The sequence below is a fragment of the Xiphias gladius genome, chromosome 5 (genome assembly GCF_016859285.1).
Source record: "Xiphias gladius isolate SHS-SW01 ecotype Sanya breed wild chromosome 5, ASM1685928v1, whole genome shotgun sequence".
Lineage (NCBI taxonomy): Eukaryota > Metazoa > Chordata > Actinopteri > Istiophoriformes > Xiphiidae > Xiphias > Xiphias gladius.
The window spans coordinates 7,305,612-7,319,292 of NC_053404.1; the positions used below are offsets into that span (position 1 = coordinate 7,305,612).

Genomic DNA, 13,681 nt, shown 5'->3' on the forward strand with positions numbered 1-13,681 from the left:
GGTCACAGTAAACTTGACCTTTGACCACCAAAACCTGAAGAGTTCATCCTTGAGTCCAAGCAAGCGTTTGTGCCACATTTGAGGAAATTCTCTCAAGGTGTTCCCTGAGATATCCCGTTCACAAGAAAGGGAGGGAAGGACGGATGGATGGACTAAAAGACTGAAATCTTTCATTTACAAAAGTATTCAGACCCCTTCACTTTTGTACACTTTATTTTGTTGTACATTTAGTTCTAAATGGATAAAATTGCCATTTTCTCCCCATCAATCTGAACTCAGTAATCCATAATGAAAACATGTTATTGGAAATTTTTGCAAATTTATTACTAGAATTAATGCTTTGCAGTTATATGCCTCCGCCAACCAGTTGAATTGCAAGAAATACGGTCCCAAGGTATGGCGTTAAATAATGGCCAGAAAAGTGTTTTTGCAGAACATTATGATGCCACAGTGAAGTTGATCTTTGACATTTTGAATATAAAATGTCATCACTTCATCATTTTATCCTGACATTTTTGTGAAATTTTGTTATAATTAGTTTATGAATTCCTAAGTTATGGTCAAAATCATGTTTTGTGAGGTTATAGTAACCTTGACCTTTGTCCTCCTAATTCTAATCAGTTCATCCTTGAATCCAAATGGACGTTTGTGCCACATGTAATGAAATTCCTTACATGCTCCTGATATATCACATTCACAAGAATGGGTAAGACGTGAGGTCACAGTAAACTTGACCTTTGACCACCAAAACCTGAAGAGTTCATCCTTGAGTCCAAGCAAGCGTTTGTGCCACATTTGAGGAAATTCTCTCAAGGTGTTCCCTGAGATATCCCGTTCACAAGAAAGGGAGGGAAGGACGGATGGATGGACTAAAAGACTGAAATCTTTCATTTACAAAAGTATTCAGACCCTTTGCTTTGGCCCTCCAAATTGCACTTATGTGCGTCCTGTTTGCTTTAATTATCCTTGAGATGTGGCTTGAACTTAATTGGAGTCCACCTGTGGCAAAATGAATTGATTGGATTGATGAATTGATGGTTCAGAAAGACACATGCATGTGTATATAAGGTCCCACCATTCACAAGGTGTCAAGACAAAGACCACGCCTAAAGTCCAAGGAACTGTCTGTTGACTTGTAAAATTGTGGTTAGGCATAGATCACGGCAAGGGTATAAAACCATTTCTAAAGCTTTGAGTATTCCCAGGAGCACAGTAGTCACAATAATTGTGAAATGGAAGACGTTTGGAACCACCAGGAAACTTCCTATAGTTGGCTGTCCAGCCAACATGAGTAACCAGGCAAGATGGGGGTGGTCAGGGGAGTGACCAAGAACCCAAGAACTGCTGACACTGAAATCGGGACAGGCCCCTTAGTGTCCTTGAGTAGCCCAGTCAAAGCCCAGATTTGAACTCCATAGAACATCTATGGCGAGACCTGAAGATGGCAGTTCATAGACACTTCCCATCCAATCTGACAGAGCTTGAGAGGAACTGCCAGGAAGAATGGGATAAACTGCCCAAATTCAGGTGTGCAAAGCTTGTAGAGTCATACCCAAAAAGACGCCAAGCTGTAACTGCTGCCAAAGGGTACTGAATTAAGGATCTGAATACTTCAAAAAATTGCAGATTTTCCTAACAACACGTTTTCACTTTATCATTATGGGTTATTGAGTGTAGGGCAAAATGGCAATTTTATCAATTTAAAATTAAATCTATTACACAATAAAGTATGCACAAAGTGAAGGGATGTATTTAAGAAGAATGGCTTTATTGTTGATTTAAAAAAAAAAAAATCCTAGCACAATTTGTTTATATTAAGGAAGGTATCCAAAAAAATACTGTTTTGGTAGTGGTACTAAAACTCAGCAGTACTATCATATGCCAGCTACAGAAAGCAGAGATAATCTACATCCTTACACATAGTAATCTAGCGACCTTGACTAATCAAATCTGTTCCTATGTATGGTGGCCTCTAAGGTCAAAGCATCTAGAAGAGTGAAAGCACAAACTTCAAGGGAAACACACTATGAAACCAAAAATGCAACAAATATGAAAACACCTGCAACTAGGGAAAACACATTACTAGCAACAAGAATTTCTACACCAGAAATGCTCAGAATTTTGCTAGGAGGAGTAATGGGCTTGATGTGAATGGGAGACAACATTACAGATACTTTGCTTGTCCATTAGTCTCTGTGTACCTAACTTAATCCATTATTAAGTTTTGATATTTTTTCAGGCGAGAAAGTAACCATTTAGATTTTGAATATGCGGTCAGTTTATCCAAATAATGTCAACTAAGCAACCTCTCTAAATGGCTACAGCTGCTAAGGTTAGATTAACTAGAGGGACAATAAAACAAGGAAATAAGATAGAAACTGGGACTAAGTACCTCTTGAAAGTAAGCTCAGTCATTTCTCTGTTGTTTTTAGTATCACTTCAAGCAGACTTCAGTATGATCATGAGCTCTGAATGGTCTACTGTACTGCTGGGAGAGTTCAACACCAAAGCATAGCCATACAGACCCACCGTGATGAAATTACTGTACATAAACATCCTTTTGGTTAGAGACATCATCTAGTAACCATAATATCACAGGTTCAAATATTTCCAATATCCAGTGCACCATGCAATATCCCTGGGTGAATGTGAATAAGAGTGCAGTATCTAAAATGTACAAGGCTGAACCAGAGTGGGTACTTACAGGCGTAGGGGATGCGTCTTCTCCAGCCCAAGCAGTCAAGACCGATGGGGGTGCTCTGAGAGAAGCAGTTAGCCTTGAGGGGCATCCCTCTGAAAGCCTTGGGCCCTGAGGTGACTCCAGTATCAGTCTGTGGGAATGGAAGAAAACTGATTCCAATCACTGATATTATCACTGGCATTCATTGGTCTGCTAATGATGAACTGGACATGAACAAGTAAAAGACAATCAGTTATTGAATATAACTGAGTGATCTGCAAAGAAAAGAATACAAGATGAATGGGCATGCATGAATTAAAGCACAGAAAATTGGAAAAAAAACAGATTAGGCCATGCATGAAACAGAAAGTAAAGTGAGGACAGACATGTGCAGGCTTAATATCCAAGAAAAACTGTCAGAAGTTGCCAGAGAGAAACAGACTGTCCAGGAAGAACGGACACTCAGAAGCAAGGCAGAGGAGGAAGAAGATGAGGATAACAAAGACTTCCAAGGTTTAGATCTTTGTTTTGGCAGCTCACAGCAATGTGGCCCCATCTTACTTTATCCCTTTCTTCAGATATCAGTGTGTTGATTTGGCCCAGGCTTCCCCTGATGGCTCTGGCCAATTTGCGTTTATATTTCTTTTGCTCTTCAATCCAGAGATCATCTGAACAGTTTTGCCTTCGCTGCTGGCCACCTCCGTCATGGCCCACATCCACCCAGCAGCCAGTCCTGTGCCCTCCAAGAACGACAGAGGCCTTCCCTTCAATCTCCACTTCCAACAGCTTTCTTGTCCTGGACTGGCTGGCAGGTTGACCACTGTTTTGTGTGCCCTTTTGAATGCACAGATAACTAGTTAGTCACAGTCACCTTTTCTAACCCAACTCTACTCCCCCTTAAACTACAGTGCACAGCTAGTTTGTGATCATGAATTTGAATACATGACAAGTATGCAGTCAGTACCTTCAGTGGAATGCATGTATATAACATGAGATAAGGATGGACAGTGAAATGATTACAGGGTCATGTATTTGACAAGCACTAGCATTCGCAGAAATAGAGGTGGCATCCCAACATCTTCACAGTTTCGGTGTCCTGGCTATTAGTTGTCATTTTATTATATTTTACATGCAGAGTGCTCACATATTAAGGGAAGCACACACAATGAAAACAAATGCAACATGAAATGAGATCCCCTCTAATATGCAGTGTCTGCATATTAGACTTCATTCTTTTCTTTTTGTTTTGCATTTTAATCATTTTTTCATTTATTATCTATAATGATGTGTTGAGATGTCATAAAGTCTGGGGAACTCGGAGACAGACAAAATTAACGACCAAACTACAAAAACTATCAAATCACATTGCAAAGCAGTGGGAAATTTTATCATATTGAACATCCAGTATCCGTTGTGAGACTTGTGAATATTGCCTCTTTGCAAAAGTGTGTCAGTTAATGCCATTGGTGTTAAAATGGACCAGAGGAGAGAACAAAAAGACCAAGTGAACATAAGATAACCACAAAACTTGTTTTGATTGTGTGATTAGTCTGGTTAGTCCACAAAGCTTAAAGGTATTGTGTACTGAGTGGGTGTCTAACTTTCTGTGTTGATGTAGCCTGCTTTATAGGCATATTCCATTTTGCATCATGTGGGATACTAGCCACAAGGGGGGGTGGTTCTCAAGTTATCCTGTTCTGGCTGTGTGTTACATTGTTGTAGGAACTGGCAGGGAGGTAGGATGATGGCAGCCTGATAACTCTGCCACACTGCTGGAGACCAAGAGTTGACACTGCTGTTTCTCTCCCCCTCTTCATCCCTTGCACAAAGAACCACAAAGAGGGACTTGTTCCCTGTCCCAACCTAGACACTGGCAGATATTGATACACTGGCAACCACCCTGAGACACACATTAACACATACACACAAATACCACAGACTGTAGAGCAAGAGATTAACTGGAGTTGTTTTTTTGTTTTCCTGTCATTCCAAGTGAGTTAGTGTGTGGGTTGAAGGCGGGGATGAAACACTTTTTTAGGGAGCTGGAACCTCACTGGCATCTTGATTGAGCCTGAACAGGGCCAGTTTTATCTACACAGCTTTACAGTGATGTTTAACATCCGAATTAAGGGCATTTACAACATTTAAACAGAAATCGTCAGAAAATTAAATGTGATCCCAGTAAAACATTTGTATTTATGATTAAGATTATAGTTTTTTTTATAAAGTTGTTACACATTTCTTTTACAGAAATCATATTTTTTCTTACCTCTAATCCACTGATGAAGCCAATGGCATAGAGGCCGATGTGTGACTGGCTGTCTATTCTGTGCTCGGCTCCATCCAGAAGGCTGAGGCTGACATCAAGAGGGCTAGTTGAGGGTTTTAGGGCCTTGGGTCTCTCGGGGGGGTCCATCAATCCCTCCACGCTGACTGACTGACCCAGAAGAATACGACACACAGACCTGCACCTTGATGAGTGAGGGCATCGAAAAATTTTGCGTTGAGCTGCTGGCCTAGGGCTGTTAGGCTTAGGGCTCATTGGCCGTAGGGGGCTGTCAGTCAAGCCATCATTGGCTACTGGCTGGGATCTAGTCCAGAAAGGCGAATGCTGATGAGTAAGGGTGGCTAACGAGCTCGGGCTCAAAGGTGAAACAGCGGAGGCCTCTAAAAATGGAGGTAGGCCAGACCCACGCAGTGTGGTAGGTAGACCATTCGGTGAATACTTTCTTCTCTGGCCCTCAGATTTGCACCCATGGGGGCTTTCCTTTCCACCCCCTTGTGGAACTCCCCGTTTGGTGATGGGATCAGTGTGGCAAAGGCTTCTGAGGGAGGATGGGGACCCTGGATTGCTAAGTCTGTCTAGGAGTGGAGAGGACATAACGTGTCCACAGTCCTGCCCAAAAGCAGTATCACTACATTCCCCATCTGGCACTGAAAGAGTTCTTTTCAGCAGCTCGGCCTCCTTGGCCTTTTTTAACTTCCTCCAGGATTGTTTGGATTTACCATAATCCACATCAATGCCCACAGTGGCCTGCTCCTCATTCTCCTTATCCATCAGACGGGACTCAAACAGGCTGGAAAGAGACTTGTGTGCTTGTGCAAAGCGCATGCAAATGTTTAAATTGTCATTGGTCTTGCTCTTCTTGCAGGTTTGCCCATTAGGTGACTGGACTTGCCTGAGGAGGGGGTTGTCTGGGCACGATCCTCTGCTACCCACCTCGCTACTCCCTTGGCTGACTAGATGACGGGCAAGGCGAGTGTCGGGAATAGAGGGGAGGAAGCAGTCCTCTTCTTTTATCTCTTGACGCACTGGGGAAAATGCTTGGTGGACTGTTTGGTTGAGGATGTCACCTCTGACAAAAACCTCATCATCTGAGTTGTTTTTCTTTGGCCCTTGCTCAGGCATAGGGCCCTCACCTCCTCCATCTGATGACTCCTGGAGCACCTCCTCACTTTTAGAGCACTTTGAGCCCTTAGCCTTCCTAAAAGAAGGCATTTTAGCAAAGACAGAAAACTTAGAGCTTCTATTTCCTGTCTGGCTGCCTTTCGCTTTGCTTCTCTTGATCATTTTTTGAAGACTGGCATCTCTGTATGAAATAGCAAAGTGAGGATGCTCCAATTCATCGCAGTTGCTGCTAGCTGAAGTGTAACACACAGCATCATAGGCAACAGTCATAGGTCTACAGTGCTTTTCGCTACCTGTGCATAGGACAGGTGTAGATGTGTTCACTCCAGGTTCTAACTCAGCAGTGGTTAAATATTTTTCTTTCTGTTCAGTCTGGACTTTATCAGCAGGCCTCATGATCTCATATTCTTTCTTTGTTTCTATTTTTAAATTGTCCTCTGTTGTGCCACAGTTTTCCAGTGAACGCTCAGCCTCCCAAATTGGCTCTAAACTTCTGACAGCAAGCAGGCTGACGCTGACATCAGGATTTGAGTACCTTACTATCCTCACCTCCTGCTGTGGAGCCAACAAGCTCACCTGTGTATGTTCTCTGCACTTCTCAGCCAGTGTATATTCCTCCAATGATTCAGATAAGCTGCCTCTTCTTCTGTTAGGTAAGCTGTGATCCCCTGGTTGCTTGTCCTCTTTAAGCTCACTGTCCACTTGTGAACGTAAGGGCTTAAGGCCTTCATTTTTTTCTGAGTTAGCACACTTGAGCTCTAGACTTTCTACAACTGTGTTATCTTCAGTGCTTTTTTCTGTCTTTAGTTTTTCTAGCTCATCTGCATGAACCAGGTTTAAATGGAAGTGGCTATCAAAGTCTTTCCCTAGCACAGATTCCTCACTGCTCTCGTTGAATCTGTGGTCCAGTGAAGACAAAGACACCTCAGAATCTTCCTGGGGGCGAATTATGTTCTCATTATCTTTGTAGTTGCTCTGGGGTCCCCCAGAGAAACATCCTACGACCTCCCCTCTTTGCACCCCTTTTATACTGGCCTTGGTGTTATTGTTGGAGTCTGAGAGTAGAGAAAGAGAGGTTTTCTGGCTACAGAGAGGTTCAGGGATCTTCAGATCCATCTGAATTTGCTTATAATGACTAGAAACTGTGTGGAAAGTGCTTTGTATGTTTGACTGGGAAATTGCCCTTCGAGCTGCACTTGGGTGTTCTCCACTACTGTTCTGAATGGACTCAGTAGCAGCCGGATGTGTTGAAGTTTCTCCTATCTTACTAGGCAGATGCTCAGGAAAGAAGTAGGCATCAAGATCCCTAGTAATTGCTTTGGGAATAACTCTCAGCTCCCTGTGCTCAGAAAGCTCTGTTGTGCCAAGTTGTGACTGTGGAAGACTGACTTTGCTTATTGCTTCCACGGTTTGTTCCTGATCAAGATAACCATAACTGCCCTCCCCCTCCCATTCCTTGGTTTGCCTGAGAAGAGAGCAGGGTGATCCTAGCCCCTCCCTCTGTCCTCTAAACTTCTCCGATAACAGAGGGGAGGTTTCCTCTGCTCCTTGGTTGCCAGGTAAAAACAGCAGATTATTCAAGAATGGGTGAGGAGGCAGACATTCCTCAGACCCCTTACCAATGTCATACTGGATTTGAGATGAGTCAGGCCCTGGATCTATAGAGCCTGACTGTGCTCTCTCCAAGAGCTGGTCAACTGAATGGAGCTGCCTACAAAAGGGTGTATCTATTGTAGCACCCCCTTGATCCCAGTGATTAAGGATTAAATCCAGGGTTCGACCTTGAACTAGCAATGGTTGTAACCTTGCACTCTGAGGTTGTTTTGGATCTAGTTCCCTTCCAGTGAGCTCCTCCCTTTCTGAGTCTGCCAACAACACAGGTGACACGAGTTTAGAAATCTTTGGAACCACACTTAGCTCAGTAGCACAGGTATCTAACGGAAGAGAGTCTGTGGTTTCTGTGGAAAATGTAATGGAGGAACAGATTTCATTTACTGTCCCAGGTGGTATAGTCCCCTGTGTTATAGTTCCAGCACACCCACATTGCTGCGCCTGAAAGCAGACACCTGACACCCTTGCCTTATCCTGGGGTATTGTTACACTATTACAAACCTGAGGGTGGATCTCTGACAGTTCTCTTTCGGGGCTCTCCTCACACTGAGTTTGTGAACAGCAAACGTCTACCCTGTGTGCCAGTACATTGACTTGTGTATTGAGTTTGTCTCTGAGCTCTGACTTTTTACTATTTGTTACATTATTTATATTTGTGCCATGTGCTTCTGTGATGTTTGAACTTGCTACATCAATTTCTGTAATTGACTGAGAGTTTGTGCATTTAATCTCAAATTTAGAGTGTGCTGGTGTACAAATACTGTCAGATTTTTGTGCATTTATTACACCAGTGAAAAGTGAATCTGCTATGCATGTGTTGTCGTTACAGTTAATCTCTATTTTGTGATGTATTTGATTACAATATGTCCCAACACTCTCGCACAAGTCCCCTTTGTCCTTGCTGTACACTTTTATAGCCTGTAGGTCTTTGTCTTCATCGATTATATGTTGGTGTTGTAAATTTTCTCTCTGTCTACGACGTCTACCATTAAAGTCATTGTTGCATCTATTTAAACCTGTGTTTTTTTCTACAATATATGTGCTGAGCAGTTCAATATTATCTACTTCTACATCGTGAACATTACAGATTTCTAATCTTTCTTGCTGTTGCTGTGTCTCCAGAATTGTGTCCTCTGTGGTATCTGTATGTATAATGCATGTTTCTGACCCTGTACATTCATCCAGTCTCTTGGGATTGCTTTTTTCAGGTTGTGCATGCAGCTTCACTTCCTGAGTGTCTGGTGGAGTATTTACCTTTGTATTGTGTTGGCTCAGTACATGTAAACTGTATGGATCCGTGCAGCCCTTGAGTTGAGTTTCTGTGCAAACAACCTGCAAACTGGACTGTTCTTGGTGCAAGTCGAGTTTTAATTTCTCTTTACTTGGATGGAGTTGGATCTCAACTGAGCACAGGTCTCTGGTACTGAGCTTTAAGGGAATATTAGGGTCTGGATTGTTCTCTGGGCTTTTCCTACTCTGTGCAGTGCAGAAGCTGCTGCCTGTTGCTTGATGACCATTGTAGGCGTCCTCCAGTCCAAACAGGGCAACCAGACAGTCCTCCCCATCTGGAGTTAAATCTGACAGAGTGTCACTGTGCCATGAGCAGGAGTCAAAATACTCATCAGATGTGTCACCACCTCCTATGCTTCTCTCGCACCGTTCCACGGAATCTGCACCCAAATCCCCCTCCTGTAAGCTTAATCCTTCAGAGAGGTGGGGGAAGTCTTCAATGGCTTCCTGAGGCTGTGGGGACAGTAAAGAAGAGCAGGGTGAGACAGAAACCAGCACAGTAATAACAGTGGGTTTAGCAGAATTCTAGTAAGAACCTTAAAGCTGATCCTCATACAGCCACTGACGAGCTACTTAAGGAGCAATCGTTTAGAAAGCAATATTTAAAGTATTGATTTTAACCCACAGAGTTATTCAACCAAATCAACAAGTCCTAAAGATATACAATATTCAAAAGTACATCTGACTGAAGTCACTTAGTGTAGTATTGATTTTTCAAACCTTCCTCTATTAAAGATGGCAATAATGTAAATGAAGTACATTGTACAATTTACAGGCACATCCATGTATGTGGAAACAGCTGCTTAGCCTTGAGCCTCTGAGTGCCTCTGGCAGGGGTTGACTGACAACTTAGAGCCATGTAAGAGACACACTGTCAAGTTCTGTATTGTATATTATATGAGGATTGATACAAAGTTAACCTAACCTGCTAACATTAGTATTCATTCCCACAAGACATTACTCGTCGTGCATGTTATTACATTATAACTCTGTATGTCTGTTATTCAAATCATATACTATCATAAAGAGTCATGGAGTAGAATCCTAGGTTCTAAGGTCACAGAAAGGAAACAACATTGGCCTCCCAGCCGATTATTGGCTTGTTAGGTTGTTGGACTGAAGTGATATAATTAACCATTTATAACACCCACCCATATACAGTGGATATTGCACCAGTCAAATAACAGTAATGATGTAGTCAGCTGGAACCAAAAATTCACAGCAGAAAAATGGTTGGTTATTACAATCTTGACCAAATAAGTAAACAAATTAATACAAACAAGGAGCTATACATTGATTTCTTAGCAAGGATTATTTTTAATTTCAGTCTGATATTAAGAATTGCTTTTGTTGTGATTTGTATCATTAACACACATGGGAAATGTGAAATCAAACAAAACTGTTTCTTAACAGAAATAACTGCATATGTTCTCCATATTGTTGCTGCTTTGAGCAAAAAGACCTCATGACCTCAAGCAACAGGTTGTTCTCCCTTTTAAAAGCAATGCACATACTCACACACACACACAATTCAAACTGCCTTTGCTGCATATGCAATTCTTTGCTGAAATTCTACAAATAGTTTTACTTACTCTCCAGCGCCTGAATGTATCAGCTGTGTCCAGCACCAGAGCACAGAGGCGAGCAGCAAACCAACTCAGCACTGCTCCCATGGCGTCCCTCACACATATGCTGATGCACATAACCACACAATTCATACACATTTCACAGGGTCTCCTCTTTCCCAATACATGCCTGAAGTTTCCCTCTGCACTTTTCTTCACCTCTTTGTTTATCTTCCATGATCACTAACTGTGCTTGCTAAGAGCTTCAAGTCTTAAATTACAGATCCACCCCTTTCTTCATCTACCTATAGTGCCTGGCCTTTACATAAAGCCTCACAGAAAGAAAACTGTATACACATGAAAAAGCAGAACTTCCCTTTTCTTTGCATGTGAAAGATGTGTTCCTTCTACAGTGTCTAGGGCTTAAGCTAGCTTCAAAACAGCAGGTACACATTGATCTCTGTGTCTCAATAATAAGGAAAGACACTAAGACGACCTGCTATAAATACAGAGCTGCAACTTTAGGCAGTGCAGTATGCATGGCAACTCTACTCAAGGACAATCAACCTTAATGCAACCTAAATCACATTAGGCAACAAATAGCTCCATGGGTTGTACATAAACTGGAGCTTGGTCAGCACAGGTTCTTATGAATTTAAGTTATCTGTCAAACCACCATATTTGATCATGACGTATTTTGGATTGAAGTCAAGCACTGTCAACTAGTCCTACTCAAACATAAACTTTCTCATTCTGACCCAAATTGATCATTATTATGTGATATACTGTAAAGTATGCGTGAAATATGAGCAATGATTTTGGCCCTCTAGGACCCTTTACAATCAAAAGTCAGTTCACATTAAAGTGAAAAAACTGCATCACATCCACATCAGATGTAATCTCCCTGATTCAAAAAATCATGCAGTAATCCAGCAGAAAAGCCTTATAATGATTTCTTCTAAAATGCAGTCAAATAATGGAACTAAAATGGCAGGATCCTATTACATGGCCCGAACGGCTTGTTAAAATACTTCAACAGTTAAATATGAATCCTGCAGGATTTTGAATGGCACAAAGACTGACATTACTGGACTTCAAAGCACACCAGGAAAGGTAGTGGCTTAAGTAAGGAATAATTAATGTTAAAACAATGGGCCACATTTTTAGAGTATCTGAATGGACCCACTTTAGTCAGTGATGGAAGTAGTTTAAAACAAAAGACTTAGTTGACAAAACCATCTCCACTCAAGGTCCATGATTTTTTTTTTAATTAATTTAGGTTATGGTTCAAATTAGGCTAATATTTTAACAAGTTCAAGCACTTTACCTGACTACTGCACATATCAGTGATGACCCTTTCTGAGCTGCAATGGTTAATACAGATAGTTATTACATTTTCAGTATAAATGTGCTTTTTCTGAATGTTATAACACAATGAATAAATAAATGAAAATGAATCATGTACCCAGTTCATGAAATATTTACTTTAGTGTTGTAAAATACAAAATATGGATACCTACTACAGCATGATGACCACTGTGATTTTAGCAAAGTCTATTCAAGAATAGGTTTAGTTGGTTCATGTGGACATATGACAGAAAATTTTTAAATCCTCACTGAGCAGCCTAACACCATTTCCTGAACCCGCCTGCCCATCCAAACCAGCAGGACCAAACAAGAACAACTGTAATCATTGGTAAATTCACACATGCTCAATTCATAGAGTGGCCAGTGTTATTTTCTGCTAATTAATTAGAGTCGAGTGTCTAAAAGAAGCTTAAAGGCTTAGCAGAGTTCCCTTTCTACCACATAGTGGAGTGGCTGACTCTTCACCAGTTATCCAAACATGCATATGGTCCATGTTATTATCCCCTGTTGCAGGCAGAGTCTGTGGGATCCAGGTGACTCACAGTAACAGAGAGATTTTCTCTACAAGGACCAACAATGCACTGCAGAGTTTCAGAAAAGACAGTGGGGTCAGTGGACTTCTATAATTGTTTCAGGATTTGAAATTCTGTAATGTTCAATTTGAATGAAAACACAGATATAAATCAAATTTGCACACATGCATTTTTTTCCTAGCACTTCACATAACAGCACTTTCCCTCTCTGATGTCACTGGCCACTTTATGGATAACTGCATTGGCAGTGAATGTCACGACAGAAAGAGGTCACAATTGCCCTGCATTGAGCGATGGTGCAAGCAACAGGCAATCCATATTTAGGTGTATATAGGTGTTGAATATCTTTCCTGTAAGGTGTAAAAATGACCCTCAGTTTTAGTTACTATAATGATTTCAGACTAGTTGAGGGATAACATGCTCCATTGTGGAATAAGCCATCCAGTTCCTGAAATGTTGATGCTGTGGAGATACAAGGTTTTCACCCTACTACAGCTATATTCAACACCAAGGTTAGTGCCACCTGCATCCGTCTCTGAGTAGCTAACATATAGTAATCTTCACGTACCAAACAGCAACACCTGCTGCCTTTATCTGTCTATTCATAAGCAGGTATGAAGAATTTATTTACAGTGTTCAAAAGAAACGAAATTAACAGGACAAAGCAGTCTTTTATTGGCATTTGACAGGAAATTCAACATGACGGCAGGCAAATAAAATCATCTAAAAAGATATCTCTTCAGTGTTCCCTTTTTTCCTTTTTCATTAAAATTGTTTCCATATGGCAGCTGTGGCTGTAATGTGTGTGAGGCAGCTGCAGTATTTGATCAGAGACGCAAAGAGTACATGAAAAATTATGGTAGAGCAAGAGAGCATTTTGTTTCTAGAATCAGAAGAAACTTGAAGATCTTATCAAGACTGCTTAGATGTAGTCCAATCTTTAAAATCACTCATAATGCCAAACCTGTAAGTCATGTGCAGGGTAAATGTTCCTCTCTTCACTGCTGTGTCACAGATAATCATTTGGAGCTTGTAGCTGGCACATGACTGTGGAGAAGCAGTTCTTTAAAGTGTAAAACAAATGTGGACCAGTAGAAATATCGGAACAGTTCTGATTTTAACACTGAAGATGTGCTTTGCTGTTGCAGGTTTAGATTTTATTTCCTCCCTTCTCTGCTTTGGGGACAAATTCCTAACTAACTAATTTTGGATACAGTTTCCCTCC

The 13,681-nt window shown here is 41.4% G+C and overlaps 1 protein-coding gene across 1 annotated transcript in view; it reads right to left on the bottom strand.

Annotated features, from left to right (window-relative positions):
- LOC120790182 overlaps nt 1–13,681 on the bottom strand; it is an 86,642-nt gene that overhangs the window by 11,407 nt on the left and 61,554 nt on the right. The window contains exons 3-6 of the mRNA XM_040127531.1: nt 9,083–9,443; nt 4,950–7,954; nt 3,242–3,514; nt 2,705–2,831 (exon numbers count right to left, since the gene is read on the bottom strand). Of these exons, the coding sequence (XP_039983465.1) occupies nt 2,705–2,831; nt 3,242–3,514; nt 4,950–7,954; nt 9,083–9,443 (3,766 nt within the window). The remainder of the gene's footprint in view (nt 1–2,704; nt 2,832–3,241; nt 3,515–4,949; nt 7,955–9,082; nt 9,444–13,681) is intronic.